The sequence below is a fragment of the Astyanax mexicanus genome, chromosome 18 (assembly GCF_023375975.1).
Source record: "Astyanax mexicanus isolate ESR-SI-001 chromosome 18, AstMex3_surface, whole genome shotgun sequence".
Lineage (NCBI taxonomy): Eukaryota > Metazoa > Chordata > Actinopteri > Characiformes > Acestrorhamphidae > Astyanax > Astyanax mexicanus.
Genome location: NC_064425.1, coordinates 6680718 through 6705693, shown reverse-complemented (window position 1 = coordinate 6705693; position 24976 = coordinate 6680718). Strand labels below are relative to the sequence as shown.

The window sequence follows — 24976 nt, the reverse complement described above, 5'->3', positions numbered from 1 at the left end:
AGGTCAGTTAAAGAAATGCCACTTTGTTCTGCTGGTTGAGAAAACACAGCAGGATAAGCCAGCAGACTTCGTCTGAGGGAGGGATCTGTACCTACTGTCAGTGGCAGGTCAGCAGATAAGAATGATGTAAGTCCTCAAATAACGAGTTTTGTGCTTCTGTCACAGTTAAGCATGAACTAGCTTGTTTGTGTTTTGCCATATAGTACAAGCTAGCATGCTGTGTAAATGTAGCCAGCAACAGTTTATTTGTATAAATGTGACAGAGCTCTTAAACGATTCATTCTGATAGGGCCTGAAACTGGCAAGAATAAAGCTGGTGAGTGATTTTATGCAAAGAACTTTATCAACATGTTTTGTATTGACCAATTCTAACTTAACAATACATGTAGAAAAATTGTCTGTAATGTATAACACTTTTTTTTAATGGTAAGTTAAATTTTAATAGTTACAATTTTAATTAAAATGCATTTAATATTTACTTTTATACATACTTTAATACAGAATTTATTTAAAGCTTTGGAACAACTCATGACAAGTATCTAAATTGTAGTTAAGCTTCTGTTGAGTATAACACATTTCATGTTGTGCTTCCATGTGTTATTTCAATGAGTAGAGAACAAGGTGTTCAAGTCAAATCTGAAATGCACTGCATCAAAATTTGTGATTAAAACAGAAGCGCTGTCAGTTTGTCTGGGTTTAGAGGCATCAGGGACATCCATGCATTTTTCAGAAAGACGGCATTAAAACACATGCCGCACACATTACAGAGACATAACTGTAGAAGAAGAACTGCTGCACACTTAACAGGTTTGCAGGAAGTGTGGAACAAAATAATACCTTCATCCTCTGTGCTAAAACATCTTTCAAATGTTGTGAGAACGATTGGCAACATAAAGTGGTAAATGTATTGCTGTCTCGACTTGTGTTGCAGGCCTAAAATACAGGAATGGATGTAAATTAATAAATTAAAATAAGTTGAGCAGCTTAAACATGAAATAGCATGGGTTCATACTGTCTGTAAAATGGCTCATTCAAAAAGGGACTGAAAATGGCAAGAGTAGAGCTGGTGAGATCTCTCTATATGAGAGTGATTTTGTGCAAAGAACTTCATGAACATGTTATGTGTAGCCCATAGTACTATTTTAACTTGTGTACAAAGAGGTATAATATGTGACTTAATAATTAATAATAGTTTACTTATATATAAAATGACAATTTATAAACAGTTTAAACTGTGAAGCTGAGTATAAACATGAAGCAATGTTTCTAATTTTATAACAGAATGAAGAAATGCCAGTTTTGAGGGAAAAACACGAGAGATGTGTATCCAGTTACGTGCACTTACGATTATGATAATTGATCATATTCGAATTTCCATAGTTATCCAATAGATCTGAGTAAGGCCTAGACATTTGATAAAAGAGAGCTGTATTTTAACTTAGTAATTAGATTTTAAGTATTATGTATTTAGTATTATAAATATAGTTATTAATGTAATTAGATTTTTAAGCACATACTCTTTTTGTTTCTACTATGTAACCAGATGCGACAGATGCTTGTTCAAAATAAAAGCATGTCTCTGTATTTAAAGCAGTATTGAGACCGCTGTTAGAAGAGCAGTGCTGTATAATCTTAGAAACCATGGGAAAATGGAAATGCATTTCTATTTATGGGGAAAAATAAATAGCCATTTGCCAAAGAGATTTTTTTTTTGTTAAGTTATAAATGCAGTAGGGAATTTGTTTATATTTGATTTGGTGCTATATTTTATTCAGTGTTATAAATGTAATTATAATTGTAGTTACTGAAGTGATATAATGTAGTTACATTTTATTTAATGTTATTAAAATAATTACAAATGTAGTAATAAATGTATGATAATTTAGTATTATGAATATAGATTTTAATGTACTTATTTGATGTAATAATAATACATGTAGTTAAATACAGTAATGTATGATTTAGTATTATTAATTAATTACATTTTTAAGCACACGCCCTAGTTGCTCATTTTTATTCCTATTATGTAACCAGATACGCTTGTTCAGAATAAATGCATGTCTCTGTATTTACAGCAATATTGAGAAAGCTGTAAGAAGATCAGTGCTATATAATATTAGAATCCATGGAAAAAGGGAAATGGGTTTCTGTTTATGGGAGAAATAATTAGCTGTTTGCCAAAAAGAAATACGATTTTTTTACCTTACTTATTTGTAAACGCATTGATCAGATTACTGATAAAATCTGATTTCCTACAACTATACGATTATAAATCGCATGTGAGCATTCAGTATAATAGTAATTTTAGAGCTTGGTTACACCTTGTAATAACATTTTAATGCCCGCATTTATGATTGATGAGATCTGATTTTACGTTTCCACATTAAAAGCATGTTTATTATTTTATTCTGTCAAATGTTGAAAGAACCAACTTAAATGGACAACAGATCAGCTGCATCATTGGAGGAGAAGTCTGTTTCGTCTTGCAGCTGCTGTCCTGTATCCAGAGGAATTTTGGATCCAGTGGAAAGGGAATTTAATCTGGTTTCATGGATGTAAAAATGCAATAAATGTACATGCAGTGCTGGACATCCAGATCCAGCTGAGAACAGCAGATAAAAAAAAAAAAAATTCAGTTTACAATTCTGATCTATCTCTGATCACTTCAGATTGTGATTTAGGATTCTAGAAGATCTGATCTCAGTACATCCTTGGATTTATAGCAGTCATGTGTGTTGTGTGAACTTTGTATTAGATGCAATATTGGAATTGGATAAGACTCAGTATTACAGTATTGGAAAAGAAAATTGTAGTTTAATTGCAAGCGTAATAGACTTGACTCAGCTTACTACAGAACAGTTTCATAGAAATGCTTAATCTGATAGCAGGTAATGCAGTAGCATTGCCATATAAGAGAGACGTATCTTAAAAGGTACTGATATTGTAACAAGCTGCTTATTGCTTTTATATGAGCAGTGACCAGTAAGCATTTTTCAACCATGTATGTGTGTACACCGCAATCACAGGAATAATCAGCTACAGTAAACAAAGACTACAATGCTACCCCACTCCAGCATAACCAGTTAACACATAATAAGTGTCAAAAATCCATATAGAGTGCAAGAAGTAGGGGAGGGAACCCCAGGGCATCTCACAATAATGAAGGGTTCCCGCAGGTCCTTAAAAAGTCTTAAAATGTCTTAAATTAAAATACAGGTAATTAAGGTCTTAAATTGTCTTAAATGTACTGTAAATTTGCTGTAGGTATTACATTTTCAGACGGTATGTTTAATGCCGGCGGGAATACACAGTGGCCTATTGTAAACATCTAATCCGGGGAGAGAACTAAGGTTAGCAGAGAGCTAGCTAACATTAGTGGCGAGATAGCTAACATACTAACTTTAGCTAGTTAAAGCAAGCTAGCTAACAAAACTAGGGATAGAACTAAAGTTAGTGGAAAGCTAGCTAACATTAGTGGCGAGTTAGCTAGCATTTTAACATTAGCAGCGAGCTAGCTAACAAACAAATTTTAGGTAGCTTAAAAGAGCCAGCTAACTTTACCAGGGAGAGAACTAAGGTTAGCAGAGAGCTGGCTAACATTAGTGGCGAGTTAGCTTACAGTGAGCTAGCTAACATTACCAGGGATAGAAAGAAAGTTAGCAGAAAGCTATCTAACATTAGCAGCGAGTCAGCTACATTAGTGGCGAGTTAGCTAATATATTAACTTTAGCAGCGAGCTAGCTAACGTTACTAGGGATAGAACTTAAGTTAGTGGAAAGCTAGTTAACATTAGCGGCAAGTTAGCTAACTTTAACTTTAGCAGCAAGCTTGCTAACATACTAATTTTAGCTAGCTTAAAAGAGCCAGCTAACTTTACCAGTGTGTGAACTAAGGTTAGTGGAGAGCTGGCTAACATTAGCGGCGAGTTAGCTTACATATTAACTTTAGCAGTGAGCTAGCTAACGCTACTAGGGATAGAACTTAAATTAGTGGAAAGCTAGTTAACATTAGCGGCAATTTAGTTTACATATTAACTTTAGCAGCAAGCTTGCTAACGTACTAGTTTTAGCGAGCTTAAAAGAGCTAGCTAACTTTACCAGGGAGTGAACTAAGGTTAGCGGAGAGCTGGCTAACATTAGCGGCGAGTTAGCTCACTTACTAACGTCAGCAGCGAGTTAGCTAACGTTACCAGGGATAGAAAAAAAGTTAGCTGAAAGCTATCTAACATTAGCAGCGAGTCAGCTATGTTAGTGGCGAGTTAGCTAACATATTAACTTTAGCAGCGAGCTAGCTAATGTTACTAGGGATAGAACTAAAGTTAGTGGAAAGCTAGTTAATATTAGCGGCGAGTTAGCTAACATATTAACTTTAGCAGCAAGCTTGCTAACGTACTAATTTTAGCTAGCTTAAAAGAGCTAGCTAACTTTACCAGTGTGTGAACTAAGGTTAGCGGAGAGCTGGCTAACATTAGCGGCGAGTTAGCTTACATATTAACTTTAGCAGTGAGCTAGCTAACGCTACTAGGGATAGAACTTAAGTTAGTGGAAAGCTAGTTAACATTAGCGGCGATTTAGCTTACATATTAACTTTAGCAGCAAGCTTGCTAACGTACTAATTTTATCGAGCTTAAAAGAGCTAGCTAACTTTACCAGGGAGTGAACTAAGGTTAGCGGAGAGCTGGCTAACATTAGCGGCGAGTTAGTTCACTTACTAACGTCAGCAGCGAGCTAGCTAACGTTACCAGGGATAGAAAAAAAGTTAGCTGAAAGCTATCTAACATTAGCAGCGAGTCAGCTATGTTGGTGGCGAGTTAGCTAACATATTAACTTTAGCAGTGAGCTAGCTAATGTTACTAGGGATAGAACTAAAGTTAGTGGAAAGCTAGTTAACATTAGCGGCGAGTTAGCTAACATATTAACTTTAGCAGCAAGCTTGCTAACGTACTAATTTTAGCTAGCTTAAAAGAGCCAGCTAACTTTACCAGGGAGAGAACTAAGGTTAGCGGAGAGCTGGCTAACATTAGTGGCAAGTTAGCTTACATATTAACTTTAGCAGAAATTTAGCTAACGTTACCGGGGAGAAGAAATTATGACTAAATTTTTGGATCTTAAATTATATTTATTGAGGTCTTAAAGATTAAATTTCACTTTTAAAATAGTACAAGAACCCTGTAATGATATCATGATTCTGTGATGCTCAATATATCACAAATGCAATTTTCTAAAATGCTTCACAGCATCTATGTTACTGAAGATAAAATACTTCCAAATAAGCAAACACCAGAAATTATGGATTTATCTATGTCAGTTTCACAAAATTTAACAACCAATGTTTTTTTTACCATAGAATTACCCTATTCATTTGATTATAGTGCCACCATGTGAAGTAATAATGCAGTAACAGTAAAACTATAATAAACTACAATATACACTGAGTATGGTAGCGTAACACCAAATCTAGTTCTGAAAAACCTTTGAGGAGCTTAGACTAATTTTCTATCTTAGTTTAACATGTTTCACATTATCAGGATATCCAGCAGTTTGTGTCAGAATCAACCTAATTGGATGTATTATATACTTATTAACATAGTTATTTTGGATTTAGCATTACAATTTTTTTATTTGCTGTAAATTAATACATGCAGTTGGGAATTAGTTATATTTGATTTGGTGCTATAATTTATTCAGTTTTGTAAATTTAATTTTAATTGTAGTTACTTTAGTGATATAATGTAGTTACATTTTATTGAATGTTATTAAAATAATTACAAATGTAGTTATAAATGTAACTGTTGGTATTAATTTAGTATTATGGAAATAGTTTATTTATTTATGGTAGTAATGATGCATGTAGTTAAATACAGTAATGTTTGACTTGATATATAGTTATGAATGTGGTTATAATTAATTTAGTTTATATATATTATTAATTTAGTTTATATGTATAAATATATATATTTAGTTAAAAATTCTAATACAGTAAATCTACACTGAGATATTAATATTGTTAATTAAGTTTATATATATATATATATATATATATATATATATATATAATTAGAATGTTATAATAAGATTATTTATATTTTACTCATGATTAAAGGCTGAGCCTTAGAGAGAGCAAGTGTAATTAATTGCGATTAATCACAGAATTCTGTTGTGATTAATGCAATATTTTTTTTATTGATTGACACCACTACCTTTTGAGATATAAATAAATGGTTCTAAAGTGTGTAAATGCAGTTATGTTTAAATGTGTTGTAATAAGTACAGTTAGACAAGGCTAATAATCATCTACACTGTCTAGCTGAGCACCAGCACAGTGGATTTACTAGATCTGGTACTTCTGAAAAAGTGGTCAGGAGAAAAATCATATAAGTGAAAGTAAATATGGTGAGTGGAAACGGACTGACTGTCATCTAGTTTGGACTCAACGTCAGAATTCCAGCAGGAAATTTCTCTGAGTCCTGTAAAAACATCAGTAATAAACAGTATAATAAATAAACATTAGTAAATAGCTGTTTTCTATTATATTCTGTGTAACAGGGTTGCCAGATTGTGCTTGACTCAGAGAACCCAGTAAACTACCAACATATCTCCCCTGAGCAAAAAAAAAAAAAAAAAAAACATAAAAAAAATGAAGTCTGTTGATGTTGGTATGAGCGAGCTAGTAACCATTTCCAGTGCTGTGCTAGAAGTACTATAGTATTAATAAAGGTATAAAAGCAATTAGTATGTCTGTATAAACTGTAATATGTAATCTACTAGATTGATTACATTCTATTGCACATTATATTCCATGATCTATCAGTCTGTATCTATTTATATGTGTCTGTATGTTTATTTAGTTATTTAGATAGTTTCTGCTTATTTTTTAAAGGTCTCCTTTCGCTAAAATCCACTTTCTGGTTCTTTGTGAAATACAATAGATCTCACTGAGTTGGATATGATGCTGCACATGAAACTGTTCCTCAACCACCATTGTCTGCAGTTGCTAGTAAAAGAAAATATTCCGAAAAACGAGTCGATCAGGAAAAGCACCGTGTCTACATCAACCCGTGAATTATTATTCTTGGCCTCACCCACCTCAGCTCGCGACCGCTCACAGGCAGAGCTGACAAGTCTCGTCAGATAGGAGCTAACAGCAGTAGGAAAAGCATGGCAGTTCATTCCTGTGTTGATTGTGCAAATGACACATCAGTATTATATATATTATTTACCCAGTAATTCAGAGCTAGGGATCAAATGCAAAGGTGGATTTTCACTTTCTGGATCTGGACTACCCACCTCTGTGTGTTTACGTGTGTTTACATAGGATATCTGGAGGATTTTGCGTTTTACAGAGACTCTAAGAAGTCAGTGGCTGAACTGCACATAGCAGGGCATTACTACACATGTTGTAAAGTAACATATGGCATTGCAAACCTGTTATAAGTGTAAACATTCTAACTTTTGTCTATCTCACTGCCTCGTAGTTCTGTTAGCCAATCAGAGGTGATGTGTTTGCATGTATAAATATTCATGAGCAAGAGCCGAAATCCCCCTCCACCGGACTAAAGCAGCGTTGTACCATGTACTCACATGGCATTCATTCATACTAGAGACCACAACTAGACATTGAAAAATGAAAGAAGAAACGATGGAATGAGACCTTTTAATAGTTTGTTATTAAGGTAAGTCTACAGTAATGATATAATTATGAATATTTATTTGTCCATGTGATCTTTAGTAAATTGCAGTTGGGCAGCAGTGTTCTTTTTTGGAGTGCAGCTCTATCGTGGCTTTCTCGCTTCAACCCTGCAGTGTTCTCTTGATTCTCTCTCAGGAACATTAACATGACCCAATGGGAGAAATGTGGTCTTTAGTTGCTTAGAAGTTCTTCTTTTGGGTTGTTTGTGAGCTTGCGGTCTACTAGAAGCCATGCTCTGAGCGTGAACTTTGTTGGTGGACAATCCTGGGTGGGTAATATTAGATTGAATTTCCTCCATGTCTAGAGAAACTAATCTGTCCGACTGTAGACTGTAATCTTTTCAGCAACAGATCTTCTTCTGAGCTCTTCAGTAATCTGCTTTATTTATACCATTATACACATTTACAAATGTGTTGTAAAAATCAGATTGATCCATTGACCGTAATAAAAAAAGTTCTATAGTATTACATCATATTACTGAATAAATGAATTAGTAGGTCTTAATGTTTTGTCTCATTAGTTTGATTTGGATCTCCTTATGGGACGTTTTAAATCAAATCTATGCAAATATATTTATTAAAACGGGCATGATTGTGGTTCACACTGTGATGAGATCTGAGCTGTGTTCGGAATCACTTCCCTTAAAACGAAATGGAAGTTGCCTGGTAAGCTTAGAAAACGTAAAAATGATATCATACTCTCACTATGCAAGTAGTACAATCCATTTTCTTTCCACTCACTGAGCACACACTCATACAGTCTCAGGAGCACGCACATACAATTATACAGCATTCTGTATGCTAGTAAGTAGGTTAATGCTGTAGACTGACAATCAGCCACTGTCCACTGTTTAAACTGGAGTATGAGAGGTTAGCTGTGTAGCTGCTGGCCGGTCCACAGCTCAGGTCTCTGAGGTTTGTAGGATAATTGGTGTTGGTCAGGAGATTGGATGTGTCGTTGACTGTACGATCAACTTACCACAGTGAAGTTTGCACAAAGAATTCCCACAGAACACACCAATCGCCCTTAGACCGACTCTTAAATCAGACCCTGCTTTATAAGTGTTCAGCATCCTCCTGCAGTAGTGGGATAGTGAGATCACCCCTGGAGGTCGCTGTTTCACTTTAAAAAGTTTCTAAAGCCCTATCTGGACGGGGTTAGGTCTCAGGGGGTCTTGGGGTAATTTTCTCTTTTACGGGGGGGGGGGTCCTCTTTGATTTTATTCCTGTTCAGAACGACCATGTATGTGTTTTTCTCAGACATCCTCTGAGAAAATTACAGGTTGAATTATCTACTGTTTTTCTCTGAATCACTTCTCTAATCACTTAATAAATATTTGAATATGGTCTTCTGTAATCACTCTGAACTCTGTGGTCCTCCGGTAATTTTAGTTTTGTGCAGACTCTCTGAGTTTTGTCTACTCACGTTTAATAAAATAGCTATTTGTCCACTGCTGTGCACCGCAATTACACGTTGACCGTGCATTTCTACAGAGATCCTCATAAACACAACACCGGGTGGAAATGGAGGAGCTACTGAAAGCGATGTCGTGACCGATTAATAGCTGAATAAAAGTAAAATGAAACGCAAAGAGGAGAAATTTCTGTATTTATTATCTTTTAATAATAATGTTCAAAATATTGATAAACATTACTTTGATATCGATAATACATTTTCAAAAGACTTTTAAGGTGTGAGATAAAACAAAAACATTATACAATAAACAACCTTCCTTAATCCTTCTTTGATCTTCCTTATCTTAATCTTGATTTATGTGATATGAACTGATTATACATCAAGATGGTTTATGAATTCACTTTTTTACCACATGGTGCCACTAAGTCCCACTTTCTTAGTATTGTTTTGTAGGAGTGTGCATGGTTCAAACTTTGCCTAAATGTGCGCTAGTTTCGAGGCCAAGTATTTTTTTATAAATCACGGTTTTGGTGAGCTATTTGCATGCACATTTTAGGCCCTCATGGGTTGCACAAGAGGCCTAGATGGGACCCAGTGAGTTAAGGTGGACTGTGATAATGGGGCCCATATAGGAGGCCAAACTGGGTCTTGGCAAAAACACATATACATAAATGGACAACATTCATTTTAGTGTAGTATTTGCCTTGTTTATTTATTTTTTTTTTATAAAAAACAATGTACTCTGGAAGGCACTGTTTTTACTACCTCTGCAGGAGTAGTACTTGTGAAGTGTGTTTATATTTGCTGTGTGCAGACCATTGTGATTGGAGCAATCCTGCACCTTGATTTTAACCTTTACCTTGATTTTAAGAACAGACATGTAGAAAACTCTTCTCCTCCCTTTGTGAACTATGACCTCTTCAAACTCTTCACTTATCATCAAGAACCTAATATCTAATCCTTATTTTCAAGTATTGGCTTAGTTTCAACTCTTTTTTTTTCTCGTTTTGTTTGTTGCCTGCAGGTTCCAGTAGTGAATGTAGAAGTTGTGAGGTCTCCTGCTGCTGTGACCCCTGCTGTTACCTCACCCCCCCACAAACACTTAGGTAAGAAAAACTATACCTGTACACACCACCCAGTAGGAGTGGGAATAACAGGGCATCTCACGATATGATATTACTACGATACCTATGTTACCCACAATAACGATAGAATTACGATACTGTGATTCTGGGATATTTGATGTATCACAAGTCAATAACCTACGCTACTTTACGGCATCTGTGTTACTGAAGAGGATAAAATACTCCTAAATAAACTAAAGGAATTATGGATTTATTGGTGTCAGTTTCACTGAATTTATCAACCAATATTCTTACTATAGTTAGTCTAATTGGGGGGAGTCTTAGGGAGTTTAGAGCTCCTATGTTTTAATTAAAAAATCCATATTTGACATCATACATCTATGATATAATGGTATATCGATGTATTGTCTCACCCCTACTGTGCAGTTTAAAGAAAGGCGCACTGCATTTTTCTTTTATTATTGGTAATCTAATGCCTCCACATTACGTATTTTAACATTTTATTCCAATCCATTTTCTATTAAAGCACCAGACCAGCCAGATGTTCCCTCAGCAAACCCAACAGAAGGCAAAGAGAATCAGACTGAATCCCCTGAAGTTCTCCTGCCCACCAGCCCTCCTGCTGTACCCTTTGTTGGAACAGGGCCCGGACCCCTGCAGCATCCTCCAAGACCCCTTCCTCCGTTTACTTCACCATTCCCCAACAACATGCATCCAAACATGACTCCAATGAACACGCCCCATCCAAACATGCCTCCTATGCGTATGCCTCAGCCAATGATGATACCCCAGGGCCCCATGTTCAGAGAGAGACCACCACGACCCACTGGACCCATTGGACCAATGGGACCCCAAGGACCGATGGGACCTCAGAGACCTATAGGACCCCATGGACCTATGGGACCCCAGAGACCTATGGGGCCCCAGAGACCTATTGGACCCCAGAGGCCTATGGGACCCCAGGGACCTATCGGACCCCCAGGACCCTTGGGCCCCCCTGGCAGGTTCAGGATGCCAATGCGTGGCCCACGTGAAGGATTCCCGCACCCTAGGGAGGGGTTCCAACCCCCTAGAGAAGGCTTTCAACCCCCCAGGCCAAGGTTCCCACCTTCAGGACCCATGGAGGGGGAGAACTGGGACCATGGCCCTTTGATGAATGACTGGCATGACAATGGGCCCAACAGGGGTCCAGAATGGTTTGGAGAGGAGCCTCCCTTCAGACGTGGAGGGTGGGGCCGAGGTGGCCCAAGGGGACGAGGCCATTTCTGAACCTGAGATTTAAAGCTGGGTGTTCTTAAAGAACTGAAAGAAGTTTGAAAGATTGGCCTCACTAACTATTAAGACTTTTGTTGCTACGGACAAACGTGGACTTCTGAGGTTACGTGTGCCAATAAACATGAGCCCCAATGGTCAGGCTGTTTCAGGAGTGAGTGAACTTTGAGTGTGTGTGTGTGTTTGTGTGTGTGCGCAAGACTGTTAAAAGGTCATCTCTACTGAAGTAAAGGGCGAATTGTACTTCTATGTCGAGTCAAGGCAGAGTCTACAGTGCAAGTGACACACGCCAATGTGGGCATTTATACTTGTGCGCTGGTGTGTCTGCAGTTCTTTGCGGTTACTCCATTAAAACAGTAATGTAAAGGCGGGAATATGATGCTTAGTGGACCAATCACAGTTGCTAAGATCTCCAGCACTGTGACAGCAACAGGCTATGCCATAGGCTACAGCATAGATTCAGTGCATTAAATTCTGCACAGAAGCATAAATCAGCCTTAAGTGTGGCATTGTGAGGTCATTTTGGAATAGCGCCCTTTCAGAAGACTGCTTTGGGAGGTGACCTTTAATCCCCAATAGAACGTTTTAATTGGGCCTGAAATTAGGCAAAGTTACTATTGAAACAATTCTGAGGTCACGTGTGTCAGCGAATGTGACTTGAGGTCGCAAAGACATTTAGCCAATTCTTTTAAAACTTTTCAAAACTACAAGACTGTCATTTCTATCAAACTTAGGATGTCGTTCTCAGGTCACATGTGCTCAATAAACATGACTGGACCTAAACGGACATGTTTAAGTTCCTCCCCCCCCCCCACAGACTGTAGACTTTGGGTCTCTGTGAACTCTACAAGGCTATAGAAATGTCACTGCTGTTAAAATAAGTAGGCCATTCTGTGATCACGTGGGCCAACAACATGTCCAGGTGGAAAGATCTGCCCGCTGGGGAAGGTGATTTTAAATCCCCAAAGACTGTTTCTAAGGTTTGGGCTCCAGCTTGAATCCAGTGAAGACGAATGGGTTGCAGTAGAAATGTCATTGCCTTGGTAATATATGCGTGATCCTGGAGTCACGTGAGTCCGTTACCAGAGTTTTCTTCGTGTTTGAAGAATCCAGCAGGCTGTTGACTTCAAGTGTAATTTAGTTTAAGTTTTAAGACTGTAGAAACCTTTTTTCCATTCTAGGGTATCGTGTGGCTGTACACATGAATGGGCCTCAGGGCTACTTTCTGTAAAAATATTTTTCATGTTGAAATAAATGGAGTATTTCAAGGTCCCGTGTGCCGACTGACATCCATTAGCTAACAAATGACACGTTTTTAAACATGGAAGAAATGTCATTGCTGTTGACTTTAACAGGTGAATCAGTCTTATGTCACAAACAATGTCTATGTCTAACAAAAATGATGTGAAGGGAAGTGAGCTAGGTCCCCAAAGACAGTTAGGTAAAACTAAAGCTGTGAAATTTCCCATTAACTTTTGGCTCCAGTGTAGGATTTAAATTTGCAAAATGTTACATTTTTTGTAATTTTTGAATTAAGTATATACGTTTTTGAAGGTCACGTGTGCCAACAAATGTGACTAAACAAGTACAAAATGCTTTTTTGTGTTTGAAAACCACAATTTTGATACTTCCAGATAATTAGGGAAATATTAATTTAGAGAAATATCTTTGTAGAAATATCTTTGGTTTGGGTTTTTGTGTGAAAGTCCTGAATATGCATGTTTATACTGATCTCGCCTGACTGTTTGGAGGGAGGAGGATGCGCCAGGGCAGGCTGGTGTGCCGTCAGGCTGGCATTTATTAACAAAGGGTGTCCATTTTTTATCGGACAGCGGCATACTTCTCCTGTGAGCTCATTGTTGGTTTTAATAAAATATTTTTCTACTAATCTGATGTTACTGTCCTCCTTTAGAACAGAAAGTTTGTTTAGCTCATATTTTAGTTGTTTTTTACAATTTAATTTCTAATTTTTATCCAATTTCCTCCCCAATTTACAAGGCCAATTACTCAACACACTCCTTAGGACTCCTTCTATCACCAGTGATTTCCCAACACCGGAGGGTTAAGACTAGCATATGCCATCCCGACACATGTAAATGCAGCATTGCCGAGTAGCATCACAGCGCGCTCGGAAAAAATGCAGCGACTCAGTTTTGATACATCAGCTCACAGAAGCCTTGTGCTGATCCACATCACCCTAGGAGTGATGTGGGAAGAGAGTGCCATCTACTGTACCCACCCAGAGAGAGTAAGGCCAATTGTGCTCTCTCAGGGCTCCGGAAGCCAATGGCAAGCTACAAAAACAGGATTCAAAACCGCTCACCAGATCATAGTGAGCCATAGTATAGACAGTGTTACAGTAGACACAGCTAAGCTGCTGTTTGAGTGACTGATAAATGTATATTCTGATGGACAGCAGGTTTTAATCTGTATAACTGCAGAAATATACAAAAAGCGTTAAAGTTCCTTAACTTTTCAGACACTGCTGTTCATCATTACTGCACTAGAGGGCACAACAGTGCAACCCTGACCATTCAGAGAGAGAATCATTAGATTTGCTATGATGATAAACAGGTTAAGATAATTAGATAGTCTTTATTGTCCACAACTGAAAATTAGTTTTCACTTAAATTAAAATAGTGATTAAATGCAGAGCCAGACCAAATAAACACTCGCTGTGGACACGACTGTAGAGCTAAAGAGATGTTCTCACAACTAGAGGCTCTGGAATTGTTGAATCATAATATCTGAATTATTACAGTGATGCTAAAATGTGAATTATGTGTACAAGGTGTAATTTAATATTTCTATTAACATTAGTAGTAGTATCAGTGTTATCAGTGTATTACTTATATTGTATTGTGATAACCCTTTTTACTGTTAGTATTAGTAGTGTTAATGTAAAAAATGTTATTACTATTGACTTCTTAACTTTTAATGGGACAAACTTGAAGATACGACACTCTGATACAGTGTAAAGTGTTCTGTGTTCAGCTTGTATAACACTTTAAACTTGCTGTGCACATAAAATAACTTAACAGACAGCCACTAATGTACACTCCGCAAACTCTGCACACACTGCATCAACTCTGTCTGCATGGCACTGTCCTAGAAGGGAGCCTCTTCTGAAGTTGATGCACAAGAAAGCCGGTAAACAGTTAGCTGAGGTCAAGCTGTCCAAGAGCATGGATTGCTGGAACCATGTCCTGTAGTCTGACAAAATCAAGATAAACTTGTTTGGCTCAGTTGGTGTTCAGCATGTGAGGTGGCTCCCTGGTGAGGACTACCAAGATTACAACCCCAAAAACACCTCGAAGATGACGACTGACTTGCTGGTAAAGCTGAAGGTAAAGGTGATGCACGGGTCTTTAAACCTAAACCCTGTTGAGCATCTGCGGGGCATCCTGAAACAGAATGTGGAGAAGTGCAAGGTCTTTAACATCCACTAGTGGCAACCTGAAAAGGTCTAGTGAACACTGTGCTTAAAAGGGTTAAGGCAGTGCTGAAAAATAATGGTGGTTGCACAAAATGTTTGGCAACTTAGGGCACACTCCGGCCATTTTCACTTAGTGGTGTACTCACATTGGCTCATCATTTTACTCATTATTGACACAATGATGTGATAGTTATTATTAATAGTAATACTATTAGTATTATACTAGTAATACTATTAACAGGAAGATTATTATTATTATTATTATTATTATTATTATTATTATTATTATTATTACTCTGCTCTCTCCCAGCAACCGTGGCTCTACAGCACAACAAGTGTTCCGAGTTGCTGATTGGCTGGCGGTGCTCCCCCGCCCCTACGCTCGGAGCGCGCGCTGGCGCGGCGTGGCGGCGGACGGAGGGCCGCATATGCGCGCGCGCTAACGGCAACCTAACGGTCACCGGGGGATCACGGAATGGCGCGCGGACAGAGCGCGAGCGCGGCTGCTGTGGATGCTAGGTGTTAACGGCGCGCGCGGATCCTGGCGGAGGACAAGCAGCCCGAGATCACGGTAAGCAGCGCGCGCATCTGTATTGATGATGAACACACACATTGCACACACACACACCCTGTGCACCTATACACTTATAGTGCACACACACACACACACACCATCACACACGCATACACTGTACACCTATACTGCACACACACACACTCTGTGTCATGCTTTACCCGGTGGTCACGTACATGCTCTTTCCTCGAGCGTGTGTGACCGGTGTTACATCACGTGCACGCTGTATTGCTAGGTAGCGCTTGGAGTGTGTGTGTGTGTGTGTGTGTGTGTGTGTGTGTGTGTTGTGGGGTCTCGTCCAGTGCCAAGGGCATCACAGCAAGGAAGGTTTCCAGAACAACCCCCCAACACACACACACACACTGCTTATAACTGCAGCAGTTTTGAACCCAGTGTGTGTGTGCTGCATCTTCTGCCCTGGTTATTAAATGTAAGTGTGTGATGTGTTAATGTGTGTTGGGTTAATGTGTACTGTGTGGTAGTGAACCAATACCAGGCTCTTGTGTTGTGTGTAGGTATGTGTTGGATGAGTGTGTGTTATGTGTTGCATGTTAGTGTGTGTTAAGTGTTGGGTTAGTGTGTGTCAGTGAACCAAAACTAGGCTTGTGGTATGTTTGGTGTGTATTGGGTTAGGTTGTGTTATGTGTTGCATGTTAGTGTGTGTTAGTGAACCAAAACTAGGCTTGTGGTATGTGTTGGTGTGTATTGGGTCAGTGTGTGTTATCTATTTGGTTAGTGTGCGTTATGTGTGTGTTGGGTTAGTGTGTGTTATGTGTTAGTGTGTGTTGGGTTAGTGTGAGTTCTGTGTTATGTTTGTGTTGGATTTGTGTGTGTTATGTGTTAGATTGTGTTGGATTAGTGTATTATGTGTTTGTGTGTGTTGGGTTAGTGTGTGTTATGTGTTAGTGTGTGTTGGGTTAGTGTGAGTTCTGTGTTATGTTTGTGTTGGATTTGTGTGTGTTATGTGTTAGATTGTGTTGGATTAGTGTATTATGTGTTTGTGTGTGTTGGGTTAGTGTGAGTTATGTGTTATGTTTGTGTTGGATTTGTGTGTGTTATGTGTTGGTATGTGTTATGTGTTAGATTGTGTTGGATTTGTGTATTATGTGTTTGTGTGTGTTGGGTTAGTGCAATGTTGTGAACACACCCACTCTTAAATACCCAGGCTTAACCTTGGAGAAACAATACATACTAGTTGTTACCGATGGTACATTTGCCAAAAACCCGCTCAATTTCCCCCAGCATCTGTTCATAATTTGCTCAAACCTGGTCTTACCTGACCCAAACCTGGCCCAAAATCTTGTCCTATGTGGCTCAAACCAGTCTTACCTGGCTCACAAGCTGCTCTTAGCTTGCTTACAATCTGGTTTTAGCTGGCCCAAAATCTTGTCCTATCTATCTTAATCCTGATCTTAGCTGCGCCAAAACTGGCCCAAGACTGGTCTCAGCTTGCTCATATCTTGTCCTAGTTTGCCCAAACCTGGTCTTAGCTTGCTCAGACTTGGTCTTAGCTGGCCTAAGCCTGGTCTTAGCTGGTGCAAACCTGATCTTAGCTTGCTCAAACCTGGTCTTAGCTTTCTCAGACATGGTCTTGGCTGGCCCAAAATCTTGTCCTAGGTGGCTCAAACCTAGTTGCAGCTCGCCGAACTTGGTCTTACCTGGCTTACAAGCTGCTCTTAGCTGGCCCAAACTCTTGTTTACTCTGGCCCAAATGGTCTTAGCTGGCCCAAAATCTGGCTGAATCTTGGTCTTAGCTGTCCTAAAATCTTGTCCTAGCTATCTCAAGACTGATCCTAGCTGGGCCAAACCTGGTCTTAACTGTCCCAAACCTGGTCTTAGCTTGCTCAAACCTGGTCTTAGCTGATTCTAGCTGACTCTAGACAAACCAAGTCCCCAAAAGCTGTCTACATTCATCCAATATATATATATATGCATGTTGTATCTTTCTAGTGATCTGTTTTGTGTTTTCAGTCGTTTCTTGTTGCAGGGTCGGGGTCTCAGTGATCTGGCTGTAGCTGAAAACGTCCTACTTAGCTTTATTCTTTGCATGTCTGTGTGGGGGGTGTTAATCTGATGCGTATGATAACAGAGCTGCTGTGTGTGCAGTTTAACTTCAGTTCTTCCTCTGTGTAAAAACATGCCGCCTCACTCCAGATATGCATATTTTACACTCTTTAAGCAGCCGAGGGTGAATTATTCATATGCAGTCCCACGTTCGCATAATTACATGATATTGTTCATTCTTTTCTCCAAAGAAGCCAAAGCAAACAGCGCTCTCCCATCCCTTTATCTTCTGCTGTTCTGCTCAGTAGGTGTTTCTAAAGGAGGAATCCATCAAATTATCAAAATTCTTAGAATAATTCAGCGTTTGGGATGATCGTATTTAGCATTGGGTTTGGTTTTAAACTGTGGCTTTTTGTGGAGAAACTTGGAAAGAACTGGTCGTAGTTGGTCCAAACTTGCCCTTAACTTGCTGAAGCGTGGTCATAGCAAGTCCAAACATGTTCTGTTGTGATTTAAGTTGGCCCAAGCCTGGTCTTGATTGCTCTTAATCTGGGTCAAACATAGTTTACATGGCCTAGGCCTTGCTTGGTCCAAACTATGGATGCACCAATATATATTTTTTAGTTCTGAACACTTTACATGGTGAGTTTTGTTGCTGTTCAGTGTGATAACAGTTTAGTATAGAGCAACAGCAGAGCTGCATTTGTTAATAGCTGTAGTATTTATCTGGGTATTAAATAGGGGTGGCCGATATGGCCCTAAAATTATATCACGATATTTCATGGTATTTTCACGATAACGATACTTTTGACGATATGATAAAACACAAAATTAAAAACGTTACTTCAAGAGTACACTACTGCAACAAAATGAATATTTAATTTTATTATTGCATACGATATGATATATGGCACACCTCTAACTGAGATATTAGAAAAAACAATAATTTGATCAGATTTGTAACAGAAGTCAATGATCCAGAATGTCATGTTACTAATAATAATGCACTCCAAATATCTCCATATATCCAGGATTACAGTAAAATAAATGATACTGGATAGATATAATCTCTAATCTCTAGTAGATATATAATGGGAAATGAGAACAGTGTGAATTTTCCTTTTGCTAAAAACAGTAAAAAGGTAGTACCCTCTGTAATAATTAGGGGTGGGTCATATGGCACGATATTGTAGTGTATACTATCGTTCACAATATTCAAAATGCTGGCAATGTTATTGCGTACGAAATGATATGGCACACCCCTAGTAATAGATCAGATTAAACTGCACCTCAACAGCCTTTTAGCTCCAACCTGAGGAGTATTTTTGATAGTTGCATCGAATCGAAATGGGATCACATTCTTACCACACACAGAATCGCTCTGTAATTGGTTTGGAACCGGACCATGACCACCTCCTTTTATGGGTCTCAGTTGTTTTGGTCTAAACTAGAGTGCAATTGCCTGTTTTCACACCTGCCCAAACAAGCTGCACCAACAGTACAAACCAAGTAGAGTCCGTATTAACCAGACCAAATAATGCTGGTGCAAAAACACCTAGGGTGCTTTTTTTAGCAATCTGTAGGCGAGCCTTCAACTATCGTTATGACTGGAAATGTGCGCCTTGCGGCTCAAAACCTTTTTCAAAAATTTTCTTAATTAATCATGGGTGTGTTTTGGGTGTAACGTACTATAAACCAATTGGTGTATCACTTGCCATTACCTTTAAGAGCCAGGTGTGCCTTGACTTTGGCGGATTGCTATTTTAACGGCGCAGCTTCCTGGACGTGTTCAACAGAGGAAACTGACCTGTACTTTCACACAGTGAAGGCGTTAAAATAAACTGTTGGTGGGGTGTAAGATAACAATGCACATCATTACGTGCCTTGCGCAGGGTGTAAGATAGGGCCCACTAAGTTTATTTGGAATGATGATGCCGATGAAAAAGTGGCAAATTTAACTAAATATATTTTTCCTGATACTATTTTTTGACACATAACACACAGTGTGTATCCCTCTGCTATTATAATGATATTTGAAAAAAAAAAAACAGATTTCAGACCCAAAAATCCTCTTAAAATAGTAACAGTGAAAATTAAACAGTGTATCGATCATCATGCAGTGTTTTTGTGATAATCTGGAGTAATACTTAAAATGATCTGGTGTAATAACTTTCTGCAAGGGATATTTAAGAGGTTCAGGCATGAGATTACATTCACCACCAGAGATCAAGTCTGTCTGGGTAAGTTAATTAATAAAATAAAATGTTTTCCCATGCTAATTTTAGTTTTATATACAGTCTTGCTTTATATATAGTATTGTCTTTAGTGGATAAACTCAGCCTGACAGTGTTTCTGTTTTGCTAAACTGAGATGCTCATTCAGATCAGCAGAAATCACACAGAAGTCACATGAATTATTGAACGCTGCTCACAAAACCCCTCGTAATTTTAGAGTTTTCCTCTGCTAGACTTCATATTTAATGAGCACTGCTGCTGTGTGTGACTTCTGTTAAACCACTTTAAACTGGCAGATGGTTTTGAGCAATGGTTGTAGTCAGTTTTGCACTAAGTTTTATTTAAGTATTTAAATAGACCCGATGATTTACTGGACTACCATTTAATCAGCTGCTTGTTGCTGTGCTCTTTGTAGTTAATTTACTGCTGGTTATTTGCAGGCCTTCTATAATATAAGTCAATCATATTTTTAAAACTTTAACTCTGCAATTAAATATTTAATAAATCAATTAATTAAATGCCAGGACATTTCAAGATAACAACTATTCAGCTCTGGAAAAAAAATGAAGAGACCACTTCAGTTTCTGAATCAGTTTCTCTGATTTTGTTATTTATAGGTATATGTTTGAGTAAAATGAACATTGTTGTTTTATTCTATAAACTACAGACAACATTTCTCCCAAATTCCAACAAAATATATTGTCATTTGGAGCATTTATTTGCAGAAAATGAGAAATGTCTGAAATAACAAAAAAGATGCAGCGCTTTCAGACCTCAAATAATGCAAAGAAAACAAGTTCATATTTATAAAGTTTTAAGAGTTGTTTTTTTTATCACGTTTTTTGTGCACCTTGGCGTCATGTTCTCCTCCACCAGTCTTACACACTGCTTTTGGATAACTTTATGTCTTTACTCCTGGTGCAAAAATTCAAACAGTTTAGCTTGGTTTGATGGCTTGTGATCATCTATCTTCCTCTTGATTATGTTCCAGATGCTTTCAATTTGGTAAAGTTTGGCAAAGAAACTCATCATTAATAATCTGAGCTTTGAAAATGGATTTAAAAAGAAATTCCAAAGCCTTTATCTTTAGTAAAGCAGAGCTGTAATAACACACAGCACATTCACACTGGAGAAAACTGCTACAGGAAGAGTCACGTCTGGCTGACCCACATGGAAACAGCTTTAGCCTTTAGCTCAGATTAACATGATTGGACTAAGTCTCAGTTTTATGGTGATTATATTGTATAATGAGATTTTCTGTGATTCACACTCTTCATTCTTAACACTAAAGCATCTAATCCACACTGTAGGTCCTGGTGCTACCCTGCTGGACTGTGATGTATTTTATCACAGTAACAATAACATGAGGTCATTCAGCCCACCCACCCCAGACTCTGCAGCACCTTCATAAGTTCTCTGATGTTGTCGGTGTCCGGACTGAAGTGGGTTCAGCCGTGTGCTCGCGGGAGGGAGGTCAGTAAGCAGATTGTGTAACTGCGCTTGTTTTGCTTGCTGTCAGTGCCGGTTTTGTTCGGACGGCCGTCACTGATCCAGCTGAGCGTCTTGTGAGAATTATCTGTATCTCCGAAAAAGAACAAAGGCTTCCTTCTTCTACTGTCGCTGTGTTTCTAGCTGTTTATCACACACACACACACACACACCATAGAACACACACAGTACACACTGTACACAGCGTACACACAAATATAACACTGCACCAAAGTTATGTGAGTTAACAGCGTACACGATTTTCAAAATAAATCTTATTTACTATTATTATCAGTCAAAATTTTGGACACTGTAAAATTTAGTGTTTTTTTAATTACTTAAGAATGTTTTGCCTTGTAGATTAATACTAAAGTCATCCAAACTATAAAGAAAAACATGGAATTATGTACAAAATAAAAGTGTTAATCAATCCAAAATATGTTTTATATTGTAGATAAGTAGCACCTCTTCCCTAGATGACAGCTTTTCACATCCTGGCATTTTCTCAAGTCAAGAGTTTATGACTTGATTTTTTTTTGTCCTCTTAATGTGTTTGAGAGCATCAATTGTAAAGTTGGAATACAGTGAACAGCTCTGTTTGAGGAATGTTCTAATACATATTATGGCAAGAACTACTCAACTATGTAAAAAAAAATGACTTTAATAACTGAAGATTAGTCAAAGTATTCCCAAGTGCAGACGCAAAGACCATTAAAAACTTTATGATGAAACTGGCTCTCATCAGGACTGCCCAAGAAAAGGAAGACCAAGAGTTACTTCTGTTGCACAGGATAAATTAATCAGTTTTCAGCATCAAACTGCAAGTTTGTCACATTTGTCATTATTTTAAAATGACTATTATAAAGACAATATGCACTTTCTAAACAAACTGAATTGTGACCCCAGATTAGAATACATGTACTGTTATTACTTATTAATATCAGAGTGCGATCAGTGTGTAAAAAAAGACCACCACAGTGATCTATAAAGGCTTTCTCTGTTTCAGCTTTGCTGTTTATTCATGTACTTTGTGGTCTTTCCCATGATCAGCTCAGGCCTGCCAGATAATGTGTTCACTCTCACGATCTATTTAAACGCTGTTCTCGCGTTTATTGGCAGCTGCTTGATTTACGTTGGATCAGATGATTCCCTGGGCTCGTGTTAGCGAAATCCAACGCCTGTGTCATGATGAGCACAGAATTGCAGACACGTGCAGATACTGATAAAAATATATGTTTATTATAAAAATAAACAGATGTAATACGTGGTTGATACAGAAAACAGTTAATCACCAGAAACCAGAGCAATGTAGACAAAACCATACCATAAACGAGAGACAGTCCAGAGTTCATACACAAGAGATCCAATGTCAGAGGTAATCCAAGAGGCAGTAGTGAAAACACAGTCCAGGTAATACACAAGCAATCCAATATCAGAGGCAAAGGCAATAATCGGCGTTGAGAAAATAAAGGCAAGGTCATACACAAGATAAACTGAGACAAGAGATAAAGTAACGCTTTGTAATGAGGAGAACCTACAATACGCGGCGTGGGTGTTTGTGTGGAGTGCTCTTATATAGTGCCAGTAATCAGTATTCGGGACTTCCTGGAGGAAGCAGGTGAGGTGTCACGTGATCAGGTGAGTGCGTGATGTCAGCGGGTGGTGCATTCTGGGTAATGTAGTTGTTGACCTGAGAACCTCCGTTAGAGCTGGGTGTGGAAGGGACAGAGGAGCTAACAGCACCAGACATGACAGTCTGGCCCTTAAATACGCTGTTACTGAACGACAGAGCAGACACCACTTAGCTATGAGACACCGTTCATCTAATTTAGACTCTGTTAGTTTTTCTCTTTAATCTCTTAAAGAATAGCCTGACACTTATCAGCTATGATGGGTGTTCTCCTCTGCCATTATAGTTGAGGTTAGTTGTTCTTTCTCCAGCTCCTCTTCTAGTTGTTTGGTTGCCTTTTTTCTTTGCATCTCTCAAAAGGACTTGGCTGTGGGATCTTCCACATGTGTGACCATGTGATGTTTGAGATGGCGTTTCCTTCCCAAGTTGCCCAGCTTCCCAGTCTGCCCTGACACAGCCCTGATCTTATAGCGCTCTTCCTCCTTCTAATCACTTCTGCCACCAGCATCTTTTACCAAAAGCAAAGTAGTAGTAGTATTAATAATAATAAAGCACATTATAAGCACTAGGGGTGGGCGATATGGCTCTAAAATAATATCATGATATTTCAGGGTAATTTTGCGATAGCGATATACTTGGCGATATAGGAAAACTAAAATAATTAATTCATTTCAGGAATATAGTATAATAGTATAACAGTATAATCATAATGTGGCAAAATAAATAATATAGCATAAAATAATATTGCAGAATATTTAGTGCATGCATATATAGACTACTTTTAAGACAGAACATCTCTATTATCACGATATGGATTTTTAATATCATGATATTTCTGTGTCACGATATATTGTATATGATATAATATTGCCCACCCCAAATAAGCACTATCACATATAACAATAATTTAAATTATTATATATGTCACGTCTTAGCCCTGTCTCATGTCTCTGTGTGTCTTCCCCACGTGACCTGTGCCTCTCTGTGTCTCCTGTCAGTAGATTTCCACCATGTGTTTCTCATTTGTAGCTCCGCCCCTTCCCCAGGTGTTTCCAATTCTAGTGTGTTTTATGTTACTATAAATAGCCTTCCTCTGCCACCTTGTCCTCCGTCGGTCTTTGCACCTTCCTCTGTTTTGTCATTCTCGTGTTTTCTAGCCTAGCCCTCGTTTTCTTAGCTTTAGCCCTTGTCCTTTGTTTATCTCTTGTTTAATGTTTCTAGTTTCTTGTTTATTTCCGTGTTCCCTAGTTCCTTGTATATACCCCTGCTTTGTGTTTATTAGTTTATTCCCTTGTTTATATTTCCCTGCCCTGTTTGGTTTGTTTATTATTATCGCTCGTTTGTTTTGGTTATTGGTTATTTGTGTTTCTTTGTTTAGTGTTACTCGTTCCTTGTTTCTTTGCTTATTTGTTATTTATTTATTAAATTATTATTTATTTAGTCCTTACCTGCACTTGTGTCTGCTTTCCTCGTCACCCTGCTTGGGTCATTCCGTGACAATATAATTATCATTGTATTAAATCTGAATTTATATATTTTTTTCTAATATATTGTTATTATCAACATAATAGCACTGGTAAATTAGCAACTAAACCAATTTATTGCCATTATTATTTATTTAAAGATTATATAAAAAACAATTTTAGAAAAAAAAACGGTATTATTGTTACTGTTATTCACAATAGCTTCATTAAGTTAGTCTCATTCATTCATAATTATCTATGAATCTGTGAGTTTAATAAATTCTATTTGTAAAAAAAATGAAAGTTTAGAAATGCTTTTTGTTTAAAAAAAGGAGCAAGATATATATTTTTTATTTTATATGACATGTTAGTTATAAGTGTTTATGCCCAGGAGTGATGGACTTTTAGGATTGTCCTGTATTTAGCTTCAGCTTCCCTGTTCCTGCTGAAGAAAATCGTCCCCACATTATGATGCCAAAAAGTAAAACTTTGATCTTATGTGACGACAGGACCTTCTTCCACATGTTCGCTGTGTTCCTAGATGGACATCTTATGGTTTGATAAAAAAACGAAAATACACCTTGATTAAGTTAATCTCATCCATTCACTAATTTCTTAGTTAAGAAATGTCATTTTTAACGCTAAAAAACATCTTATTTTATATGGAGTGTGTTGAGTGGTCTTG

General features: G+C 37.9%; 2 protein-coding genes across 3 annotated transcripts in view; both read left to right on the top strand.

Moving 5' to 3' along the window:
• LOC103030891 (SR-related and CTD-associated factor 4) overlaps positions 1-13350 on the top strand; it is a 33476-nt gene extending 20126 nt beyond the window's left edge. For both annotated transcript variants that reach the window (XM_007231017.4, XM_007231018.4), the window contains exons 17-18: positions 10130-10211; positions 10717-13350. In XM_007231017.4, the coding sequence (XP_007231079.3) occupies positions 10130-10211; positions 10717-11459 (825 nt within the window). In that variant the 3' untranslated portion in view covers positions 11460-13350. The remainder of the gene's footprint in view (positions 1-10129; positions 10212-10716) is intronic.
• A 1942-nt stretch (positions 13351-15292) lies between these two features.
• tiam1b (TIAM Rac1 associated GEF 1b) overlaps positions 15293-24976 on the top strand; it is a 97289-nt gene continuing 87605 nt past the window's right edge. Inside the window, exon 1 of the mRNA XM_049466963.1 lies at positions 15293-15469. The gene's annotated coding sequence lies outside the window, so the exon portion shown is untranslated. The remainder of the gene's footprint in view (positions 15470-24976) is intronic.